The 26,100-nt window shown below is 40.2% G+C and overlaps 1 protein-coding gene across 1 annotated transcript in view; it reads left to right on the top strand.

Annotated features, from left to right (window-relative positions):
* Positions 1–26,100, top strand: part of PDE4C (phosphodiesterase 4C) — a 130,560-nt gene that overhangs the window by 96,706 nt on the left and 7,754 nt on the right. The window contains 10 exon segments of the mRNA XM_029282978.1: positions 503–539; positions 2,384–2,461; positions 4,289–4,336; positions 7,393–7,503; positions 10,666–10,759; positions 14,814–14,992; positions 16,223–16,321; positions 16,813–16,977; positions 17,471–17,570; positions 22,377–22,531. Coding sequence (XP_029138811.1) covers positions 503–539; positions 2,384–2,461; positions 4,289–4,336; positions 7,393–7,503; positions 10,666–10,759; positions 14,814–14,992; positions 16,223–16,321; positions 16,813–16,977; positions 17,471–17,570; positions 22,377–22,531 — 1,066 coding nt within the window.

Genomic DNA, 26,100 nt, shown 5'->3' with positions numbered 1-26,100 from the left:
GTGGCACAGAGCCCTCTCTGTGGGCACACGCGCCGTCGCCCCAGTCCTAGGCCTTCAGCTGGGTTTTATAAAACCTTTTCGCTTTAGGCCTCCGCCGCCATGTGCAAAAAACCCCCCAATGTTCAATCAATCAATTTCAACTTCTTGCGGGGAAAAAAAAGATCTTGCAAAGTTGGAATTGATTGATTGAACTTTTTAGTCCCACCCAGTCTGCCGTTACCACCGCAGCAATGCCCACCCAACAGGCCACGCCTACCCAATGGGCCACACCCACCCAATGGGCCACGCCCACCCAGCACCCGACGATACATAAGTGAGTTTTGGGTTGCAGTTTGGGCACTCGGTCTCTAAAAAGGTTCGCCATCACTGCTCTAGGTTAGCTGAGGAACAGAGGTGTAATCTGGATAGGGCACTCAGGATGGCACTTCATGCTGTGTTCGGAAATTGAACCCACCATTTGGACTTTGTAACCATTAACATCCTTCTCTTCTCCCCCTTGCAGGCACGGAGAAGACTTGATTGTTACTCCTTTTGCACAGGTGGGTATCTCTTTAGGGTTGGAAGTGGTTAACCCTTGTCAAGCCCCCCAAGACACTATTGTTGTGAATTGTAGCCTCATTTCTCTGAAAAGGATCAGGCTGGGGGTGGTTGTCCCTCATGGACCCTTCCTCACCTATATATATATTTGAACTCTTTCTAAAAGCCATTTACCTTGTTGGCCACAGTCACATAACAAAGCTAGAAATTTGAGGAATTAATGCTGCATAATTGTTTTTTGTCTGTTTTTTTATCTTCATTATCCCCCCCCCCAAAGTTTATATGTGCAAAAATAAGGAATGTCTCTGCTTCCACCATGCTATGCATAGCTTTTCAAGCTTCCACTCTGCCTCCCATTCATATCATTTACAGTATATCAATCTGCTTGCTGCTCTTAATATACATACCTCATGTACAGGTAGTCCTTGACTTACAACCTTTTGTTTAACGACTGTTCAAAGTTATGGCAGCATTGAAAAAAGTGACTTATGACCCTCACAGCATCCCCACGGCCATGTGATCAAAATTCAGGCACTTGGCAACTGGCATGTATTTACGATGGTCGCAATCTCCTGAGGTCACGTGTTTGTCATTTGTGATCATCCCAACTGGCTTCCAACAAGCAAAGTCAATGGGGGAAGCTGGATTCACTTATTGACCAGGTGATTCCCTTAAAAAGTGCAGTGATTTAATAACTGTGGCAAAAAAGGGTTGTAAAATCAGGCATGACTCATGCTTAGCAATGGAAATTCTGTTCCCAATGTGTACGTCCAGGACTACTTGCATGTGGTTTGGCATTCCCATATCCCTCCTTTGGGATATCTCACTGCTCTGTAACAGTGTTCTGCAGGAGGAAAACATTTTGTCTCTTAAAAAAAGGGAAGTACATGGAAGAATGAATTCACCACCTGGAGTGAGCAAGCAATTTTTCCCTCCTGGGATCCAGAGTTTTGGCGCTACCTAGGAAGGAAGGTTAAAACAGCCTCGCCCTCTCCTTGATCAGACAGCAAGAGAAAACTTCCATTTCTGGTAGCTGTGAGACCGCTGAGAGGCAGAGTTGAGAGTCAGGGAGGAAAAAGAGACTGACTAAAGGCTGCAACCTAAGTCTGCAAACCTCGCAGTATTCTCCGAAGCAGGAAAGTTTCAGGGAAAAATTGTATGAAGGGTGGTCCTCCTATATCAGTGATGGCGAACCTTTTAGAGACCGAGTGCCCAAACTGCAACCCAAGACCCACTTATGCATCGTTGGGTGCCGGGTGGGCGTGGCCCATTGGGTGGGTGCAGCCCATTGGGTGGGCGTGGCTACGGTGGTAACGGCAGACTGGGTGGAACTAAAAAGTTCAATCAATCAATTCCAACTTTGCAAGATCTTTTTTTTTTCTGTGAGAAGTTGAAATTGACTGATTGATTGAATCTCTTTTTTTGTACATGGCGGTGGAGGCCTAAAGCTAAAAGGTTTTATAAAACCCAGCTGAAGGCCTAGGACTGCGGTGACGGCGCGCGTGCCCACAGAGAGGGCTCTGAGTGCCGCCTCTGGCACCCGTGCCATAGGTTCACCATCACTGTCCTATATGATTACATCCTCTTGGGCTTGGTTTGTATAACCTGGTCAGTTAAAGACCAAGCATATAAAATATGCTAAACTTGGTTAATTTTAACCATGGCTAACTTTGAGGCCCAGTTAATCTTTTGTTTTATTTATGGTTCACTCTAGGAGGCAAATCCAGTAACTGAGGGTTGATTCAATAACTCAAAACTGTATTATGCAAATCCAGCTAGCGAGTATTCATGTGAGACCAAGAGAGGCTATGCAGATTCTGAGGGCTGTTCTTCTCCCCATTCACAGGTCTTGGCCAGCCTGAGGACAGTTCGCAGCAACTTCGCTGTCTTGACCCACCTGCGGGAACATGTCTGCAACAAGTGAGTGACAGGTTCAGGTGGGGAAGGAAGGAAGGAATCACGTGGGGTCTGGGCAATTAAAGGGGTGGTTGGCAAAACTGTGCCCCATTTTGGCTTTCCATCAACCTGCAGAAACCCTTTTCTGATCCTGTAGTTCTGCATGATGATTTGGTAAAGCAAAAATGGATACAGAAGGCATATCTCTGGGGTCTCGTCCTTTTGTCCTCCCCATTGTGTACAAAGATACCTCAAATACCATTTGTAAGGACCATGTTCTCATGATACCCCCGTCTGCTGTTACAGTGAGGTTTTCTTCATTCTCCTTGTGTGTCTTGAGGATAATATTGGTGATTGTGCAGTCCAGAACTTGGATTTGTTGAACTTCTATTGCCTGCTTAAGACTGTTACAGCCACACACATGTATTGTGTCACTGGGCCCTGCTCTCTGGGACCATTTTGACTTGAATTGCAAGAGATCTGGGCACTTGACTTCCATGGAAGCATCTACCCACGTAACCCCCAACTACTTCATTTTATGAATATGGATCTGCCAGTTTTCTGGAAGACTGGTAACCCTGTTTTTTGGGCAGACTTGTCAATAACTAATAGATTTGTATGTATAAAAGAGTAGTCCATATAAACAACGGAAGAGACATCTCATTGGTCATACTCCCAAATAAACATATTACATTTTTTTGCTAATCCTAACAAGTGCAGGATTTGCATGATCATTCTTCTCCTGGTGTTATCTTTTTTAGGGGGGGTGCTCCAATTTTGGCCACTGTAATGCAATTTTGTGTGTCCTGTGGGGGCCACTAGTTGCAAACTCCATCTTTAATAGATTACTGGGTTGTGAAAAAGTGAAAGAGCAAGTTCCCTTTTTTCCTCACAGGAATACTGATTTTCCAGAAGATATTCCCATATTAAAAAAAGAAGCACCACCAACAGTTGCTGGGATGTTGGAGGGGAGCAGGATGATGCAGAAGAGAGCTCCCCTAATGTAGCTGTGAGCTCTTCCCAATTGAGACTGTGTTGTTTTCTCCCCCCCCCCCTCAATATGACTCTTGACATGAACGTATCAGTCTCCAGAAGACTGATATTCCCATGTCAAGAAAACAAAGAAAAAAATATCCAGTCAGTGGGGCAGACAAGAGTAGCAGTGTGATGGGAAAAGAAATAAGCTCTTTCCTGCTCCGTTGTATGGCTGCCAATCTTTGTCAGCTGGAAGAGCTGATCTCCAAAGACCAACTATCCATGTTCGCTTAGGCCATTTGAAAAGGGGCTAAACTCCTCATTTCAGGCAGATGCGGGAGTTCCTCAACCTTGCGCCATTGGGCCACATGTTATGGAGAGCGATTCATGATAGTTTTTCCCATCCCTAAGAAACCTATGATGGGAGAGGAAAGGAAGCCTGGGAATTAAAGCTGTACTGCAGCCTTCCTCCCCAGCCTGGTTGCTCAGGCACAGTGAAGCTTACCTGTTGGCCTACTTTTCTTCTGATTCAAGAACGGGAGGAATGCTGATTTAATACAGCTATGAAGCCACATCCTCAGTGTCAGTGAGTTGTGCAGGTCTAAAGAGAGGGAACATAACAAGAAACAGAGACAAAGATGGGAAGTGCATTTCTAGGGTGAGAGCAGCTGTGTTCACAGCGGAGGTCAAAAAGGATTAAGATGGCAAATGCACGGTTACAATGCAATAAGGCCAAAATGCCCAGAGGAAGGGATCAAAAAAGTGAAGCAGGTCACTACAATCATGCAATTGAAGGGGCAAAGGGATGGAGTTTGCATTCATGACTAGATGTCGTGTCTGCCATCTTGCCCGTTTCGACCCGGGGGGGGGGGAGGAGAAGAACCTTGCTGTGTGAGAGCCACCTTTGTCCCAGATTTCCGAGAGAGAAGTAGGGAAGACATTTCACATTACTGCTCCCCTCTAAAACTGTACTTCTTTGAAGTACAGCCTCTTGGCATATTGGCTGAGCTAATTTTCAAATACATTTGCTTAGGAATGCGGCCTTCTTTCAATTAAGAGTTCATGGTTCAATTATAATTTGTATGCCGGTAACCATACTGTAATCCTATGTGGAGGAGGGGGATGAGCTCTTGAGTAAATAGCTTGTTGGGGGATTTTTTTTCCCCTCTCTCCAGCATCGGCCACCGAGGGCCACAGGGCTTCAGAGAAACTTAACTTTATGCTATATTTTGCAGACGAACTGGTCCTATCAATCCCCTCACCACGTCTAAGGTCAATCTATCAGGTAAGCCCTCTCAGCTGTCTCTGGGATGTTTTCCTTCCCCCCCCCCCACACACACACGCAAAATACTGTCTTTGAAGTGAAGTGGCCTCACCTTGTGAAGTGGCCCATATTACAAACTGGAAACTCATAAGCTTGTAAAAGGAAATCAGCTGATTTGGATCCAAGGTCTGCATCATTCAGCATCTGGCTTTCAAGAGAGGCCAATCAGATGCTTCCAGAAAGTCTGCAAGGAAGATGCATAGGCAGATGTCCTTCTGCGGTTATTCCCAGTAACTGACATTCAGAGCTAGACTGCCTCTGACTATGGAAGTTTCAGGCTTCGTTCACGGCTTAATAGCTATTAATAAATCTTCCCTACTGAATTTGTCAAAATCTCCTGTCAGCCATTGCTACATTTGGTGGGCAAAGAGTTCTGTAAACTAAGCTCTATGCATAAAACAGCTTTTTTTTAAAAAAAAAAATTGGTTAACTTGTTAAATTGGAGGTGCTGCAGACTCCTTTTTTTTTTTTTAGGAGGCGCAAGGGAAAAAACAACCGTCTCTTGCAGGATTTTACTTCTTGCAGGATTTTACTTCTTGCAGGATTTTACTTCTCTCACATTCTGCTTTAGTTGCTTTCTTACCCCACCCCACCCCCGTGCTTTACCCTTTCCCATTTCTGAATATTGGGAAACGATGATTTGCCCTTTTTCCAAGTGACTTTGTGGCACAGAAGTTCGAACTAAACATTTTTGGGGGTGGGGAGTGTTTCCCTCCTAGCTCCTGTCTATGCAGTGTCAGCAGGCAACTGTACTGAAGCCGTGGAAAGGAAAAAAAAAAAAAAAAAGGTTTCTTCTGCCTAAAGAGAAAAGCTGGGAGGGGGTGTGTGTGATACCAGCTCCTTTTCATGCACTGTGCATGAGAGTAGCATTGAGGCCCGCTGCAGGTGATTCTCCCGGGAGCCTCCCAGGGCCTGTCTTGCCCACGGTGGGATACTTGCCCTCCCACCCCTGCCCGCCACACCCCCCCCCTCAGCCTCTGCAGTCTGTGTTTGCTCTGGGCTGCCCTCTCCCTGCCCCTCCTTCTCTGGCTCTGCTTCATGCCACCTCTGCGGCGGGTGGAACGTCTCCAATTGACGTCAGTTGTTCCATTATTCAAAGCGCTCTCTTTCAGCTGGTCTCTGCGGCCCCACAAGAGACAGGCCCTTCTGATGGGCAGCCCTTCCTTTCCTGTCTCAGGGCAACCTGAACCCCCCCCTCTCTCTCTCCTGCATTCTGCTAAACCTCTGGCCGACCCCTGACATCGGGCAAATCGGGTTCCAGAAGCATACATCAACCTCCCTGGGCTTGTCTGACAGAAGGCAGGGGTTGCAATAGAGGCACACGCTGCAGCAAATGGGGAGGGGGGGGCTGTTTGATGGCTCCCAGTGAAATACGTTAACGAGAAGGGGAGGCAACGTATATATACCGATGCTATGGCCGAGCAGGATTCCCAGGCTGTGGCATTCAAAAGTCCCAGAATGACAGGGAGGAAAGCCTCTATTACGTCCTTATCCCTTTTCTCGTCTTTGCTTCCTTACCTTGCCTCTTTGGACAAGGTAAGCAACGTCAGGACAGCCTAAAGCCAGGATTCTGCCCTAAAATTCAGGGTTTGGTTGATCGTGATATATTGAATAAGCCATAGGTCCTTGGTTCACAGATAACGCTAAGCCTCTATGAATGAGCTTGTACATTAAAGCAAAAACAAACTAAATTTAGCCTTCTATGAGGCATGAGCCCAGGAAAGATTGAAATGTAGATTATAAGCTCCTTGAGAGCAAAGACCTGTCTTGTTTCTCTAGCCCTGTGTTTTTCAACCTCAGCAAATTTAAGATGTATAGACTTCATTTCCCACAATTCCCCAGCCAAAATTGCTGAGGTTCAGAAACATTGCTCTAGCCGTTTAAAATATATGCAAACTACTTTTCCAGCAGGCATTCAATGTCCAGACTGCTGCTTCAAGTTATTATAGAATAAAATTACAGAATAAAAGAGCTAATGCTAACAAAAGAATATCCCAAAAGCAAATTAAAATATTAGGGTTGCAACCCTTAAGGAAAATGGTCCAGAATAAGAGCATTTATTTATGTTGCAGCAATTCTAATATAAATCATTAATAGTTTTTTTCTGGCAATCCCATGTGGATCAGCATCTTGTTCCCTGAGGAGGCTAATATAATATTCAGAATCAAATGATCCTGTTCTGTTTATTGTGGGTTTGCTTCCCAGTTGATTCCAAATATTCCAACTGGGATCTTGGATAACTCTAAAATGTCCCATTTTATTTAACCTTACTTGCAAGGTTATTATGCCTCCATTATATCTAGCCCCCACCTTGATAGTTCTGAGAGGATGACACATGTGAACTCCAAAAAATAAAACCAAACTAGAACCAGTTTTTAGAATGTACCATTGTGTTTCCACCTAAGGCTACCCAGGTTATTGGCAGTTTTTAATCTAATTTTCAGTGTGTGTGGAGACTCAACAATGCCACTCCTTAATATGGCGCAGACATGCCTTATAGACCAGGAGTCTCCAACCTTGGCAACTTTAAGACTTGTGGACTTCAACTCCCAAAATTCCTCAGCCAGCCAGCTTGAAGTCCACAAGTCTTAAAAGTTGCCAAGGTTGGGGACCTCTGTTCTAGACAGCATTTTCAGTGATGCTCTTTGCATTTCCTAGAGGATGCCTACCAAAAGTTGGCTATCGAGACCTTGGAAGAGTTAGACTGGTGCCTGGATCAGCTGGAGACTTTGCAAACACGTCATTCAGTCAGTGAGATGGCTTCCAACAAGGTAAGACATTCAACCTGGGTTGGGATTCAACTCCAAGGACAGGAAGTCCCCTCTTCTCTCTCTCTCTTGACCACTGTCAACCTCGGTTATCAGTTCCCCTTTTGGCAGAGAAATGGCTGTTGTGTTATGGCCATGGAGTCGTTTCTTTTTTAAAAATGGCATAAGGTTTTGAGAAGAAAAGAGGAAGCCAAGGAAACGATGCAGGCTTTTTGCTTGAAGCCGATTAAAATTTGAGGAACAGCTGAAAGTTGAGAAATGGGGTTGCTGTTTGCAACATTCCACCAGCCACCTTTGCAAAACAATTTTATGTGATTCCAGGGGTCTGCAACCCCTGTTTGTCCAGTGCAACTCTTCCCAAGATATATTCCTGTGCTGTTTCAACTGGAGAGTTAGGGAAGGCCTGCTCTGGGCCAACAGCCCTCAAGCAGTGCCTTTCCCCACGGTTCACTTTTATTCTTCCCTCTGAAGAGAAGCATTTGTGAACTTCCTGAAGGGCAGCCTTGGTTGACCAGCCATACAAATAAACAAACCACGATATCGGTCATAAGAGATCAGAAGTGACTGCTATAAATAACTTTTATGTATTTCAGTAGGAAAAAATGTCAGAGGAGACAGTTGGGGAAAAATAAAAGTATGGGTCAGTATTCAAAATGCTAAAATGGCTGGCAACTGTTATTGCCTTTCGTTCAAGGCAATAAAATAAGTTCTTTCAATTTTTTATACACCCCCAGTTTCTGCTCCGTTGATTGCAACAGAGTGGAAATTAATAATAATTATATATATATATATATATACACTGTGCTGAAAGCCAGTGAAAAGTGAGGATTTGTGGGGGGGGACATTCCAAACCATAAGAATGGGGTAATAACACCCATTTGCAAGGTTTATATAACATGCAATTACTATCTGATGTCTTAATAAAATAGCCTGGATCGTAAACCAAACCATGCCAAGCTACCCAATTCAGTTTTAGCTTAAAATGTCCAGCCTATCTGTGGGGCAGGAAGGCAGGGGTATATTTAAATAAGTGTCTTCCCCTGGCCACTTTTAGATTCTGAAAAAGATCAGCCTTCCCTCCTATCACTGTGAGCCCTTTTTACCACCAAAAGAGAGAGAGAGAGAGAGAAAGAGCGAGGCTCCTCCAGCCTTTGTTCACCCTAGGAAATCCACTCTCTCCAATTGTCAATGGTTTTCTTGAAGAAGGTGAAATGGGGGGAGGGGATTATCTCCCAGTATTCCTCTTCCCTGGTCTCTCTGACAAGCCTTGGCTGTTGCTAAACAGAGTTTTTGGAAACAACTTCCATGCTCTGTTGTGCCTGGGCACCATCGGGGTTAAAGCAAATCGCCTTCCTCAGAGGGTCTGCCAGCCAATCGGAGAGAGGAGCTGGCTCCAGCCTCTGTGGCTGGGGCTTCTGATTGGATGGCAGCAGAAAGGAGAGGTACCTGATGCTGGAGCAGCCTTGGTACATCCATGGAAAAACCTGTCTTCGGCAGTGATGCAGGGGGGACTTTGTCCCCCTCCCCGGCTGCTGTCCTGACTCTCAGCGTGGCAGACAAGTCCTAGGCTCCTTGTTGCAGAGCTTGGGACGGTAGTTCGGGCCTCTTGGTAGAAGCATCCGTGGTCTGACTAGGGCACCTCGGAGAGAAGGGTGGGCTCGCACGCAAGCTGGCACTTTTGGCGTTGCGATGCCTGACGCCAGCACTTCGTTGTTCGCATTCTGGGACAGCAGCATCAAGGTAAGTGGGGACTCCCCGACACAATGTAACTCTTGGCAAATCTCTCCGGCAAGGGATGCAGGACAGGGGTTTTGCCGCTGCAAAGATTTAGTCACAGACACAAAACATCAAACAAACAAACACACACACACACACACAAACGTATGCACACCCCTAAATGCATGCTATTCTGCAGCAGTGGGAATGCCTTTTTTTCTCTCTCTCTCTAATTGTTCAGGTATCCTCTCCTTATCGCAGGAGCTCAGGGGAGGTTTCTGCTTTTGATACATCAGTAATGCTTTTATTTTTTTAACCTCGATGAAAATACTCTCGAAGGAACTCCGCAAAACTGTGGCTGAATAATGCCGTCACCCAGACAAAACAGTACTTCAGAAGGGTGTCTGTCCCCGTCCCCAAATAACATGCCACTTGATGAAGAGACATTTATAAAAGAAGCTTATTTCAAAGTGGGCAAAAAAATGCAGTCAAGGCAATCGTGTGTGTTTTGAGTTATACAGAACTCTTCTTCCCACCAGCTGAATTTTTAAACAATTCTAGGAAAGGACCAAGTGCATTAATCCACATTGTAGAATATAACTCCACATTGTTTCACATAAGTATAATTCTTTTTCATTAAGGTGAATCCTTTAATAGGATGGAAGGCTTGTTTCAGTATGGATGAGATCTAGCACATCCGACTTGGAACTAGGTCATGTTTGAGAAAAGCAGTAAAATATACAACATGAATGTATCTTTGTATGTATCACCCAATTCTTTATGGAGTTTCTTGGGTATTCTCCTCTTTTCCAGAGATAAAAACGAATTTTTACACTAGTTTTGAAGCAAGAGTCCTGAGCTCACCTTTGGTGTTTGAAAATTTTCACTTTTAAGAATGTAAAATTGAAGATTAATCTAAGGTTTGGGCAAACAGAATTCCCCAAGTCATTGTTTTTTTAAATTTTGTTTGATGTTTCTTCTTCTCCTTGGCCATACGTGCTACCAGTAATACACATAATTTAAATGCTTACAACTCAGCGAGAAAATAAATATTAGGTTTGTAGCTCATCAAAAGATTTTGCTGTGGTTTAGCTTTTCCTCTGCATATTTCAATATTTGCTTTCTTTTGACTCATTTTCATGTCTCAGGTACTATACTACCTCAATACCTATTATTTTAATGTTTAAAAATCATCTTTGTTTGCAATTTGGCAATCCTTTCCAGATTCTGAATATAACCAGAAGCCAGCTGAGAAAATTCAGAAATTAAGAAGGAAAGTAGATCTTTTTCTGCTGCTGAAGTACCTTATTTGAAATATCTTTCCTTGCCACTGATCTCTTTCTTTAACAATGGCCTCCTGTTCAATGGTATCTTTAAGGCCATGCTCCTGATCCAAATGCTGTGATGGGTCCTTACAGGTTGCTGGTTTCCTCTCCCCTCTGTCTCTAGTTTAGAAGAATGCTCAATCGAGAACTGACACACCTCTCGGAAACAAGCCGTTCTGGAAACCAGGTATCCGAGTACATCTCCAACACATTCTTGGGTGAGTCATCAGCTTAATGGTCTTCAAATGCAATTCTTGAGGAAATTGTTAAATTGATATGGAAGAGTGGGACAGTCACTTTTCTAAGGGGAGGCAGATGTAAACTGTTAAAGAAATGTTATTCTACAGAAGCCTACAACACATACTGCTCTTTTTGATCCTGGCACATAAGCAATAGGCCTTAGAGAACATTAGAAATAAAACTGAACAAAAAATAAAATTCTTTTGCAGTATTTTCGGATTTCAGGTTTCTTGAATCCTTCTCGTGAGGTTATCGCTATTCTCTTTTAAAACACCATAAAGAGAAATTTTGGAGAGCTGTGCTGTAGCAGACCTACCAAGCTGTCTAGTCCAGTGTTCTGTTCCTACAGCGATGAACCAAACATCACTGGAAATTCTATAATAAAGACATAAATGCCATCTCCTTCATGTACAAACTGAATTCCTGACCATACAAGTTGACAACCAGTGGAACAGACTGCCACATGAAGTGATCGGTTCTTCTTCACTAGAAATCTTTAAGTAAAGGCTATATAGTCATCTGCATAGATGTACTAGTGGATCCTGTACTGAGCAGGAAGTTAGAGTAGACCCTTCCAACTTTATTCTGTATTTCGCCATGATGAATATTCAGAAGTGTACTTCATCTGATACTGGTGGTGACATACTCCCTCAATAATGGACAACCTCATTCTTGTCTAATCTCCTTTTTACACTATCCAAGTAGGCATGCATCACTGTGACTTGTGATAATGAACACCACAGTTAAACTTTTTGTTTGCTGAAAAGTGCTTTCTTAATTAGTCCCAAATATCTTATCATTAAATTTCTCTTTCCATTATCTACCATTGCTGCATTCTGACTATTCTAATTCATCTCTAGCATATCTCCACTAATGTATATCTTTTTTTATCTAAATTCCCCAGCTTTTTATATATTTTACATATTTTCCTGATAGCGAATTAGCTTTAGCCCTACATTATTTTGGCTATTCTTTCCTGCACCTTTTCCATATTATAAAATTATTTTTTTAAATGCAGCAATTGTATACTAGAATTATGAAAATGATAGCTTCATTCATTCATTCATTCATTCTTTCATTCATTCACTCAATTTCTATAGCCACCCTTCTCAACCAAGTGACTCTGGGAAACTTACAATTATAACATTATAAAGCAATTAAAAACATTAAAAGAATAAAGGCATCCACAAAATAAATGTATAAACAGCAGCTGTGATAATTTATCAACTAATAGCAAAGCCAATTTAATTTCAGTTCTTTTACTAAAAATTTTCAAAATGGAATTAACCTTTTGAATAGGGACTGCATGTTGAGTCTTGTTTGAGATAATCACTGCAATCCCAAGATCCTTTTTGTGGATCATCAATGAATCTAAAAAATTAGGCTACGCTGGGCAGTAAATGTACTTCAATTCTTGTGTAGAATAGCACTTACCAAATGTGAATAGTATAATGCAAACATATATAGAATAGCCAAATATAATGTGTACCTGACTTTAATTCTTCAAAGTTTATCTAATTCATGAAATGCTATCCTCAGTTTTCAGACAGACAAATAAGTCGAAAGATGGATATATATATATACAGGAATAGAGAATAAAAAACTTGGTTAAAATGGTCTTAGTCCATTAGGTCATCAATACTTCTATGTATGCCCTAATGAAGAAATTGGTATTTTGCATTCACATGGAAGTAGGCAAGTAGGTTTTCATTCTGGGGCAGCACCTGTATTGTGGCACAGGTGAAATTCACACATCTCCAATTATATCTTTTAGAATCCTGTTGAAGACCTGTACATTCCCCTTGGTCTTCTGAATATGAAGGATCATTGAATGATTTCTCATTTGATTGTTCTTTTTCCTCCCCTATTCATTTTTTCTATTATCAAGGATGGGCATAGCATTTAAAAGAGCCATTTCTCCAAGTACCTTTGTTGAAAATATGAAGGCAACTGTGTCCTTGACAAGGCTGGCATGGCTATTTTGAAATCTTTCTCCGACTCTTTCTCTATCCACATGTGTGCCCAGTTATTTTGCTTCTCTAACAGTTTTTTCACCTGTATTATCTATACATGTATATACAGGCAGAGACAACTGGGACAGAAGCAACTTTATGAGCTTTGTGAGCAAAGTGGCTGTTTTAATGTTTCAAAGAGAAATGCTCCTCTTGCATTAACTCTGTTTAACCCTTTGCACAAACTATTTTTATAGCGACTTAGGTGGTGTCTTTACTATTCTATTATTGTTGTAAACCACCTAGAGAAACAAATGTAAGTGAAGCTATGTAGAAATGTATAACATAACAACATATACATCAAGTGCACTGATAATGCACAAGAATAGTAGGCAACAATACATGCACTCTGACTTTGATAGGCAAACTGAAAGTCGCAAAAGGAGGGAAACAATGGTCTTTCTTAAGCTATAAAATAAATGCCTAAATTCTACTTCAAACCTGCCTCGTTTTTTCAAGGCGGCAAAAATGCAGGCAAGATTGGCGCATTCTTCTTAGCTTTGCAAGAGAAGATACCTTTTAAAGTTCTTCTGTTAGTGGGTGATGTCAATAATAATAATAATAATAATAATAATAAATAGAATTTATTTTTATTTAATTACTTTAAAAATAAAAAATTATAAAAATCAATAATAGATGACCCTGAATAACTGAAAGTTCTCCTGCTGTTTGGAAGGTCATTGAAAACATAATAATGTTTAAAATGCAACACTTCTAAAAGAGACTAATTAGAATAGGATGACCATCTGTAAGCTGAAAACATCTGGACCACCACTAGATAGCTGCAGCAAGTTAGAGTTGTCTAACTTTTAAATGCTGCCTTCTAATGATCATCCAGATATATGCAGTTCAGCTAATGACAGTCTTACAATAAAGAAATTTGTCTGAAGCTGAGTACAAACATTTATGATTTTAAAAGAAAAAAGATCAAAACACATTCTAAGCAGTTATCTTGGAAGGAAATCCTAATCCTGTTGTTCTTATTCAAATCTTTTATCTATGAATAAAGAATATGCTTTGATTATATCACTATTGGTGCTTATAAACAGTGATTTCGCTTAGCAATTTTTAAAAATTAAAACATAGGAAAGAAAGTTCTTTCCGTTTGTTCTCTCCATGTATGTGACTTTTTTTTCTCATGTGTTATACAAGTTTGAGTATATACGTGTATGTGTATGTGTGTGTGTGAGAGAGAGAGAAGACAGGTGAAATGGGGAGACCCTGGCTGGTCTTAGAAACATCACTTTGAGGAAAGGACCGACATTCCACCACGCATTGTCTCTGGTTGCCATGGTGTCTGTAATATTATTAGTTTCTGCTGACGTCAATCCTTCCGTGCCTCAATATTGGGGGAGGGTCTCCCTTTGAACAGCAGGAGACTTGTGCAGGGGTGGGGGCTTTTCATACTCCACTTTTTCAGCATGCTTAACTCTTTGGTTTCAGAAATGTTGTTTCAAGGAGGACAAATGTTAATGCTGGACAGGGAATTTGCTAGCTCATAACAACTTTGAAATGAGAATGCTGAGTTCCCAACTCCAAGTGGGGAGAAAGAGTATGTGCTTTTAAAGGGTTTCACAAGATACAGTTTCTTCATCCTTCTCTATCTCCTCCTCTTACTTCTTGACTTGAATTTAGATTTTGTAAAGCTTCGTGAAGATGGAAGGTGCCATATGTACATAATAAGGCAACGGGGCTATGCTCCTCAGATTAATAGGAGCAAAGATCTGATTTGATTTATGTTGATTCTTTGATTGTCAAGATACTGTCACGACACCATTTTTTTTTAAATCACAGAAAAAAGAAAGTTCATAAAGGTCCTGGATTTTATTGTGAACCATCAACTCATTTAAGCTGTCAGCCTATATTTTGTTCCTTTCATTGCAGGGAATCTGTTTCTTTCGGGGAGCTTCTCTATTGTCATTCATGATCTCAATAGGAATCCCCGTAAGCTTCTGAAGAATTTGGGGGATCTACGTAATAGGACTTGTTCCATTGCTATTGTATTTTCTGTCTCCTGCAGACAAGCAGCATGAGGTGGAAATCCCAACCTCTGTTCCCAAAGAAAAAGACAAGGAGAAAAAGAAGCGGCCAATGTCACAGATCAGTGGTGTGAAAAAACTGATGCATAGCTCCAGCTTCAGTTGTGCTGCCATTCCTCGTTTTGGAGTAAAAACGGACCAGGAAGGGCCACTGAGTAAGGTGAGGAATGCCAGGCACCAGAAAAGACTGGAACAGGAAAGCTGGCGTGGTTCACTACATATTGGGGTTGTATATTCTGAATTTTATCTAAATGCAGAATTGATGTTCAACATAAAGAAGTCCTACCGCAAAGCATTTAAAAACAAGTTTCTAACCTTCAAATTGCATAGCTTAACTATAGTAAGAATATTAACTGAAGACTAGTTGGGATGGCGAGGGATATTTTTTCTGCAGGTTTACAGATTAGTTTTGAGGCTGTGGGGAGAGGGGAGGGGTATGGAATAGATATCATTAATTGTGGCTCCACTGTTGTGGGACTCCCTTTAGTTGCTTCTTGTTGAGTCGTAAGCAAAAACTCTTTTCTTTGTAAAAATAATTAAGCTGCTTCTTACGTGCATGGAAATCTGCCAGTTTCAGGTTGTTTTAATTGCTTAATGTTTCATTCTTACTGTAATGTTTTTAAACCTGCTGTAAAACATCTTGATAATAATTTGATTGATCTTTTGATTGGTGGAAGAAGGAAGAAGGGCATCTGGCAGGGGGAACTAAGAGGAGGAAAGGAAGATGGGATTCTTCAGGGAAATAGAGGGAGAGAGGGAGGGAGAAATCCAGAGGGCGATATTGGAACTCAAATAAAAACTGAGAAGAGGCGAAGGGACTATGTCTGAGTGAGTGATGATAGAGAACGAAAAAAGAAAAAAATAAGGGGAGGGCTGCGGACGATGGAAGCATATTTACAGAGGACAAATTGAATGGTTTGAAAGAAAAAGAAATAAAGAAAATACAATAAAGGAATTGGAAAGATACTGAAACAAGAAAAAAAAAGACAAGAACCTGGCTTTACACACACACACTCACAAACACACACTGTATGAGTGTGTATGTGTGAATATATAAAAATCTAGAAGCCATATATCCCTATTTCAGTCTTTGCAATACCACTTTGGTAAATGCTATCCCCTTTCAATTGAGCACAATATATTGTGAATCAGTTCTACTTAATCATGCAATGTACCACAGTTCCTGAAATTCAGTTTGAGTTTTTTACGTTCTTACTCCTGCTTATTTTAATTGTCTACCTACTGAAAACTTTAGTAATTTTTTATATGTTGTTCAGTTATGCTAAGTAAGTCATCTTATTTGGAGAGACAGGGAGGCAGTTTGTTTCTACTTTTGTTAGTTGGCAGAATCCAAGATTGTAGTGACACCTTTTCTTGCCGCCCCCTTTAGGAACTAGAAGATGTGAACAAATGGGGCCTTGATGTATTCAAGATTGCAGAGTACTCTGGCCACCGCCCACTAACAGTCATCATGTACAGCATCTTCCAGGTGAGCTGACTCTTTTTCACAAAAAGTATCAGGTTAACAAAACTGTTATTGAAATGTCAAAAGCTAAATGGCAAAGGAGAGATACTGCAGTTTTATCATTAAACAGGGCCATTGGACTGGAAGAAGAGTCCAAAGAAGTAGTTCAGTCTATATGTATATTGATCGATCAATAATGTAAGGCAGGTACATTAGGTAAATAACATTTTACGCACTAATGGTCACTTCCATGCTGCTTTGAAGCCTTACACATTTAGTTGTTATGCCTACTTTGCAACAACATCATACTGATTGATTTGGAAATTGTAGGGTATTTTTTTAGGAACTATGGCTAGAGTAAGAGATTTATTGTGTCCTTGGCTAGTTCTGAAATCTCAGGAGAAAGGATGAATTTGGTTTCATGAGTTCTTCCTCCAGCTCTTCTTTTCCCCGTTTCTCCGATGTTTTAACTAGGAGGGTCATAGCAGCTTCCTTCTGTATTGTCCACATTATAGGAAAGGGACTTGCTGAAATCTTTTCACATTCCTGCGGATACCTTCATCACATTCATGATGACCCTGGAAGATCATTATCATGCTGATGTTGCCTATCACAACAACATTCATGCAGCAGATGTTGCCCAATCCACACATGTATTGCTTTCAATGCCAGCTCTGGAGGTGAGTCTACAGAAGGCTTTTTTTGGGGGGGGGGAGCTTTGAAATAGGCAGGGAAAAAGAGAGGGAAATTTCTATATCCTCCTTATTTTGCTGTAATTGTTGGAGCAATTCTTTCAAGTCACTTGGGGGGCTTTCTATAAGACAAGAACAAGCTGTGCAGTTGACTAATAAACTCCTACTAGGAAAATCCTTGAATTCTGTGACACTCAAAGAAAAAAGCTAATTCTTCCAAGAAAAAAAATTCTGGCACAGCCGGCCAATTTCTCCATTGTTCTGTTAAGCTATGAGAGAAGAGACCAGTAGTTCATAGAATAATGGAATCGTAGCATCAAAGGATTGAAAGCAACCTTGACGGTCTTCAGGTTCAACCCCCTGTTTGAAGTACCTTCCTATATACACCGATACAGTGTGAAATCTCAGAGAGTGTTCCATTCGTATTTTATTGGTTTATTCCATCTTTTCCAATGCTGTTTTTGCTCCTTTTCTTCTCCAGGCTGTTTTCACTGACCTCGAGATTTTGGCTGCCATTTTTGCAGCTGCCATCCATGATGTTGACCATCCTGGTGTTTCTAACCAGTTCCTGATAAATACCAGTGAGTGAACCACCTTTAATACCACAATTCCGTTTGTTCTTTAGGCTATTAATACTGTCTGCAGTCTAATCTATCTTAGGTCTTATCCACATGTCTTAGGGTTGTTTCTTACATGTCTGCTTTCCTCCTATCCTTGAATCGAGAGGAATGTATGTCAACACGAAAGACGGCCCCATAGGCCAACATTTTCTGTGACTCAGCAATAGAGCTGGTTAATTTGTTGCCTGCACCCAATGTAACGTTGGATAATTTTAGGAAGCTCTGTTGAGCTTCCACCTCCATCTGACATTCTTTACCAGCAAAACATTGCTCCCTGCTATATGGCAAGGCAGGGTTGGAGGACTCCAGGTCCTTCAGTCAGCTGAAATATTTTATGTAAGGGGGTTTCAAGGTCAATATTCATTTCTTCTTTTACAGCCTGTCCTAGTAATGTTGATCTGTCAGAAGGCTGAGAAATTGATATTCCCATGGCAAAAATATTCCAGAAGAGTGCTTCTCAGCCTGTGATCCATGGACCCCTGGGGGGATGTGATGTCACAGGGGGTCTGCAAAGGCTTGAAGAAATGTTAAGGCTTGAAGAAACGTTATGAGTTAAATGCTGAGTTAAGTCTTGGTGGTCCGTGGCCACAAAAGGTATTTAAAAGGGGTCCATGGTGAAGAAAAGGTTGAGAACCACTGCTCTAGAAGATTCCAAACTGTTTCACTGAAGCCCCTCATCAAACACTGAGAGCTCAGGCTCAACATTTAGAACTCATCATAGTGAGAAAGCAAATCACTTGATTTCCACTCTTCTGGAAATTGAGATCTATCAGTAAGTTACCATTTCCAGAAGACCTCTCCTCCCCCTGCTATTACCTCCTTACTTCGGATGGGAGGATATCCTCATAGACCACCAATGGTTGGGGACAAAATTTCAGAGAGAAACCCAGACTGTAGATCACTTCTTGAAACAGAGTTTATCTATAGTAAGAGTAGAGTATCACAGATAAATTTTGGAGTGGCCGTCTTAAACAGGTTAATTCTTGAAAAAAATGCTAAGTAAGTGGTTAATTCTGCTGAATCAATAAAGCACTGACTTTTCATATGCTTAAAAAGTCCTTTCGGTACCTTTTAATTAATGTGGACATAGGAACTTTCTCCCTCAGGGTATTCTGTGGTTTAACCAGGGCTAAAACTTACTACAAGAAATGCAAACCTGGATCATTATTACAGTAGGTTTGAGGAAAGTGGGAGGCAAGCACACAAAATAAAAGGCAGAGTAATTTAACACGAAATGTTTTGATGCCAAAAGTAAACTAATTAGAAAATTCAAATTATGTAAAGAGAAGCTGGCTGAGAACTCAATTTAGAACTTTATACTCCTGAAGAAACAATACAAATGTCTATTACAAAACAAGAAAAGAAAATACACTATGCTTCTTGGCAGCAATTGATAACAACCCTAATGCAAGAAATATCATTCTACTCTGGTGCCTGATAGGTGGCACCAGATTGACAGGTGCCTTCCCCTTCCCCAATTCTTACCTGCCTCTATGTGGGAGGATTATTTTAGAGTATTATAGTCACAAGAAGTGTCTCCTAAATTCAATTTAACTGGTAATGCTAACCTGCTCCCTAATTGGGCCCAACTTTCAAATGCTGAAATGAAGAAGTTTATAAATCATCTAATGCCTGGTAAGGCTTTTGAAATATTATGCAATAACTGGGAATGGTGGCCCTCAGTTCTTGCTTCCCTGTTCACCTATACTGATCACTCTGTGCAAATATCAGAGGATTGGGGCCTAGTCATCATAGTGCCCATTTTTTAAAGAGGTACCTGAGACCTGCCTGCTAATTATAGGCCTGTTAGCCTTTTAAGTATAATAAGTAAGCTCTAGGCCTGACCCTTATACAACAAATTAGTTGTCTGAATCAATTCTAGACCACATTTGGTACATGAGCAAGCAGGCTTCAGGTTTGCACATTCTATCTATGGACATGCCCTTATACTTCAACACCTGGCAACAAAGATGATTAGGGGACTGGAGGCTAAAACATATAAGGAACGGTTGCTGGAATTGGGTATGTCTAGTTTAACGAAGAGAAGGACGAGGGGGGGGGACATGATAGCAGTGTTCCAATATCTCAGGGGCTGCCACAAAGAAGCGGGAGTCAAGCTATTCTCCAAGGCGCCTGAAGGCAGGACAAGGAGCAACGGGTGGAAGCTAACCAAAGAGAGAAGCAACCTAGAACTAAGGAGAAACTTCCTGACGGTTAGAACAATTAACCAGTGGAACAACCTGCCTCCAGAAGTGGTGAATGCTCCAACACTGGAAGTTTTTAAGAAGAAACTGGACAGCCATTTGTCCGAAATGGTATAGGGTTTCCTGCCTGAGCAGGGAGTTGGACTAGATGACCTCCAAGGTCCCTTCCAACTTTTATTATTATTATTATTATTATTATTATTATTATTATTATTATTATTATTATTATTATTATTATTATTATTATTTACATCTAAAATAGGCTTAATATTATATACTGCATTTACCGATTTTAGGTCCACATTCAATGTAGTTCCCAGAGCAAGGATATGAATTAAGCTTGTGAATACAGATAGTCCTCCACTTACAACCACAATTGAGCCCAAAATTTTTGTAGCTAAGTGAGCCAGTTGTTAAGTAGGTTTTGCCCCATTTTATGACCTTTCTTGCCACAGTTGTTAAAATGAATCCATGCAGTTGTTAAGTTAATAAGATGTTTGTTAAGTGAATCTGGCTTCCCCATTGACTTTGCTTGTCAGAAAGTCACAAAAGGTGATCACATGACCCGGACACAGCAGCCATCATAAATACGAGTCAGTTGCCAAGCATGTGAATTTTGATCATGTGACCATGGAATGCTGCACAATCATAAGTGTGCCACTGTAACTTTGAACTAGACAAACTGTTGTAATTTGATGGTACTACCATCAAAAGATGATTACTGTTTCTTATGCATAGTGTTTATAAGAATTGTTGTATGAATTCTACACAACACCAGTGAGATTCTAACTTATGCAGGAGTGAGCCAGGATGTATTTTATCTCCCTGCTGTTTAATAGCCTGTACATGAATCCACTCATGGTCAAAATAATCAGAATATCACCCCACAAAACTAGCAAATAGACATATTGCAGCTTTGTTGTATGCAGATGAAATAGTACTTCTATCACAAACAATGAACTCCGAATGCTCTGTCCAATTACTGCTCTGAGGAAGCACTTGCAATTAACCATAGTGAAACAAAGAGACCTAAACTGTGGGGCTGGAGGATAAATGGCCAGAGTATTGAAAAATGAAATCTTTTAAGTATTTGGGCATGGTTTTCCATAGCTCCACCAAATACTTTGCATATGAAAATTATGTCATATAAAATACTCAAGAAACAATAGCCGAAATTCAGTCTTTTTCACTGAATTTACCAGAGGAGTATAGCAGCACTTATAATGCCTGGTAAAATTAGTCAGACTTGATTATCCACTGACAAACCTACCACAATTGTAAAATTTATCTTGTTTTGTTTTGTTTTTATTTTTGATGTGTTAAAATTTGCAATTCTGTCAGTGACTATAATAAAAAAATATTCATGTTATTCATAAATTAGTAGGAGTGCAAATTCAGGGTTGTACCAAGTCCGAGGAACATGACAGGTAATACAATGAACTGTATTGGATTTTGGATATGAATTATTGTTTATGACCATAAAAAGCCAATTACTGCATCAAAACAAAGCAAGTAACTAAGCACTCAACTTTGAAGTTAGGCATATGACTTAAGGGAGTTTGAGATAATAATAATAATAATAATAATAATAATAATAATAATAACAACAACAACAACAACAACAACAACAACAACAACAATAATAATAATAGTAAAGTTGGAAGGGACCTTGAAGGTCATCTAGTCCAACCCCCTACTCAGGCAGGAAACCCTATACCATTTCGGACAAATGGCTATCCAGTCTCTTCTTAAAAACTTCCAGTGTTGGAGCATTCACCGCTTCTGGAGGCAGGTTGTTCCACTGGTTAATTGTTCTAACTGTCAGGAAGTTTCTCCTTAGTTCTAGGCTGCTTCTCTCCTTGATTAGTTTCCATCCGTTGCTTCTTGTCCTGCCTTCAGGCGCTTTGGAAAATAGCTTGACTCCCTCTTCTTTGTGATATTGGAACACTGAGATATTGGAACACTGCTATCATGTCCCCTCTCGTCCTTCTCTTCATTAAACTAGACATACCCAATTCCAGCAGCTGTTCCTTATATAGATAATTTCATTTAGCTACCAGAGCTAAGATCACCTAAGTTTATTTTTAAATCAGAACAAAGGCCAGTGTAATTCAGCATCCTTTGGATAAGCAACAATGATCTAGCATCAGCTGTCTATGGGCTTATTTGAGACCTAACATTTAAGCTGAAGCTTAGACAGTGTTTTTGTAAAAAAAAAAAAAAAAAAAAAGGTGCGGGAATTCTCACACGTCATACAACCCGCTCTTGCCTACCTTACAAGGTTCCATCCAAAAAAGATGCCAGAACTCCGTTCTGGGCATTCTATGACAAAAAAAAAGTCCTGAGCTTAGATATGAAATGTAAAAAAAGAATGAACTGAACAAGTAAGAAATTATTCAGTAAGAATGCATATAAAACCTGTACGTAAACTTTTCAGCTTCCTTACTTTACTGCTCTATTTCTTACCAAACTGAATGATTGCCACAACCTTAAACACTGCCTGCAAGGCTGACTTGTAAACTAATGATGCTCCTCTTCCTTCCCTATTTAATTTTATTTGTAGATTCAGAACTGGCACTAATGTATAACGATGCATCAGTGTTGGAGAATCATCATTTGGCAGTAGGATTCAAACTCTTGCAAGAGGAAAACTGTGATATTTTCCAGAATCTCTCTAAGAAGCAACGGCAAATGCTCCGGAAGATGGCCATTGACATGGTAAGAAGCTTTGTTGGTCATGGTCATAATTTTGAATGAATCACAATATTTCAAGTGACATGACAGGTGTTTATTGACATACATGGGATTGATTATTTTGATGTTGAAAGCTGTTTCAATGAGACTGTTGTTTAAGGATAAATTAATCACATAGTTAAGGAAGTAGGACAAGATTTTACTATTTTAAAAGCTTGGCAAACCTGTTTGAAAGAAAGGTTTATCTCTTGGGAAGTTTACATACTTCTTCCCAAGTTTACATTCTTCTCTTGGGAAGTTTCTGTTGTTTCATTTTTATCCCCTGAAAAATAGTTGCTTGGCTTCAGTCAAATATAATGAAAATTCAGAGAACATTATGGCTTTATCAGTTATGGAGGGTAAACTTCTACATTGCATTTTGTATTTAAAGGCCATTCTAACCCACATCAGGACTTAGAGAATATGAAAATCTAGTGATCATTTTTATTCTTGGGACTCTAATTAAAAACAAATGCTGAATGATTAATAAGGCAGTTAATCAAAGATATCTGTCAAAAACTGAACATGTGATTGAAGCCCCATTCCATTTCTACATTTGTCATTTGCAGCATGGCCACCATCTTGGCTTTGTAAAGAATATAAAGAAATTGAAATAAAATGAAAAAAAATATGTTGTGTGCGTCTGAAACTAAAAATCCATCCAAACAGCTGCTTTAACATGCATTCATTCCATTGTGAGTTGGCACAAAAGTATGGTGCCCTAAATTGCGCTGCTCCAACAGCTAATCTGTATTTATTCTAGGAACAAGCAGGGCTATTCTGACAATGTTAAGGTGGGACAAATTAAAGAGAGCAAGTAGTTGCTCAGTTTCCGTTCCTACCTGCTACAGTAGATGAGAAAAATAATTGCCTATTATTTGGCAATTATTTATTTACAGGTAGTTCTCCTTAACAACACTAATTGGGAGTCTGCTGTTAAGCAACGTGATTATAAATTGAAAAACCACATGACTGTAGTGCTGTCCCAGTTGTCACTGTTGAGTGAGGATTGTGAGGGTCATTAAGCAAGGACCTCTTGACACTGCAATTTGCAATTTCCATGTTGATTTTACTTGTTTGGAAACTGGCAGGGAGACTTACAAACTGCAATTGTGACCATGGGACACAGTGACAGTCAGAAGTGTGGGCCAATTGTCTGAAATGCAATCACATGACTGATGGGACACTGTGATGACCAGTTGTAGGTACTATTTGTTTAATACCATCGTGACCATTGTAATTTCAAGCAAACGTTGTATGGTCATTAAACAAGGCCCATTTGTATTCAGTTTCGATGCCACTTACTTCAATTAGGGTTTGAGTGACAGTAACTATGAATCAACTGTTTGATACTTCACCAGAGCTAATGTAATGATTTTAAAATCATATTGAAAATAAAATAAATACTCTTGGCTACCTTTGGAATTGCCCTACTGTTGATCTTCACAGCAAACTTACTACTATCACACTCTTCCTCTATTCCCAATATTTAAAGAGTTTTCTTTGTTTAAAGAAAGGTAGTGATACTTCATAATAAGGAACCCCCAAATGACCTAATGAGTACTTTGATAAATGCCAGATTGCCAGTGCCCACAAACTGGGGGGGAGAGGGTAGCATACCAAGAGCAATCAGATTCTGATTGTGCCATAGTCACTGGCAAAATGCTAGAAATTTTATGCAGCAGGGTTTATGCTGAGAAGATAGTAAGCATTCCTGTAACACTGAATCAACTAACTACAAAGTGAGCTGGGTTCAGTTATGGGCTGGGATAAACTGAAGATAATGTGAGGGGTTTCCTTAACAAATGGCTAATTAGGCATCTTCAAGCCACCTTTAGGAGGATGTTGGATGAGTTCTATGAAAATTGAATTGAATTCAACACTTTATTCAGTAAATTGTGATTAGACACACAAGGAATTTGTCTCCAGTGCAGAAGCTCTCAGTATACATACAAAGCAACAGAATAATGACCATCATCATCATCATCACCATCCCAAAAAGATAGGGGAATAAAGAAGATAATAAGGATACATAATAATACTACAGCCATACTACATGAGCAAATATATACAGACATTAAACAGCACTGTGAGATTTAGGTATTCAGCAGAGTGATAGCTGAATGATAGAAAAAAATGATGACAGAGTGATGGAAAAAGGGGAAAGGTTTAAAAAATCTGAATGAAGGTAGTAGGATCTGGTGCAGAGCTGAGGAATACATGAAGGAAAATGAATGTGCATATTGGATTATGAATGAAAAGATTAAAATGTGTGTCAGTATGAATTGGTGTCATCTAGTGGTGGTGGATGCATATGAAAATAAGAATCCATGTGTTGGTGACAGTTCATGTTACACTCTTCCAAATAGTAATAACATCAGACCCAGGGATCAGCTTCGGGGGGAAATGTGCAATACTAAGAAAGTATGTAATCCAGATGAAAATTATTCTATTAGCTAACATGAGTGGGTGGATGGGAACAAGATGACAGGGTACATAAAGAACTGATCAAGCCATTCTGAAGCTCAAGAATTAATAATAACAGTAATTATTCAGGGCTTATCTACTTAGAAAAAGACTTGTTTGTTTGAATGTGTGGTTTAAGCATAGATCTATATGGCTAAGGAATGAATATAAATTAAAAAGTGTGATTGATTTGAGAGTTTACAAAGAAAGATCAAGAGAATTAGTGAAGATGATGAAAGGTTCTGAATGTTATGTAGATCATTTTTATAGAAAGGTTTAAAGTGGATTTTGGAAATATATACATATTAAAAAAGAAAAAAGTGAAATTGGAGTGAAAGAATAATTAAAGGAAGGGAATGTCAGAGGCTGTATAAAATAAGATTAAAAGACAGATTACACAAAAAGAATGGAAAGTGTATGTAAAGGAAACAGGAAGTGGAAAATGCTTGGAACAGAGTGAAAAGAAATGTAATTACAGAGTGCCACAGAAGTGTGTGCATTTAAACTAATTGGAAGTAAAAAAAGAAGCTTAATGAAATGATCAGGTGAAAGAGGCAGTGAGTGAGAAAAAATATATATCAGAGAATGACTGCTGCAAAAAATAAGAATAAGATATAAAATCTTTCCCGGCAGAAAAAGAAAGTTTATACAATACAGTCAAAGAGAACAAGGAATGGTTAAGATTAAAAGCAGCAGAGAACAAGAGTGATATTAGTGATAATAAAAATTGTTTTTGAAGCGAGCTAAATAAGGAGAGTAAAAAGAATTACCGTATATACTTGAGTATAAGCCGAGTTTTTCAGCCCATTTTTTGAGCTGAAAAATGCCCCCCCAGGCTTATACTCGAGTCAATATTTTTCCCCAGTTCTTTGTGGACTTACAATATCCAAGCACCGTTTAAAGAGACGCCGAAGGAAGACGGTGCCCAACTGCGCGCCTTTCCCCCTTGGCGGGGTGGTCTTTTGCAAAGTCTTTTGCTCGGATATTGTAAGTCCACAGCAGCGCGGGCGGCAGCAGCAGCGGCGGCGTCTCCCGCTCCGAATCCCAGGCTGGAGTCAAGCCCTTTTCAAAAGCGCCGGCTCGGGAGC

This window comes from Protobothrops mucrosquamatus, unplaced genomic scaffold (genome assembly GCF_001527695.2).
Source record: "Protobothrops mucrosquamatus isolate PMUCROS unplaced genomic scaffold, P.Mucros_1.0 scaffold6, whole genome shotgun sequence".
In the NCBI taxonomy this organism is placed as follows: domain Eukaryota; kingdom Metazoa; phylum Chordata; class Lepidosauria; order Squamata; family Viperidae; genus Protobothrops; species Protobothrops mucrosquamatus.
Note: the sequence above shows the minus strand (reverse complement) of the source record. Positions and strands in the feature narration are given on the sequence as shown.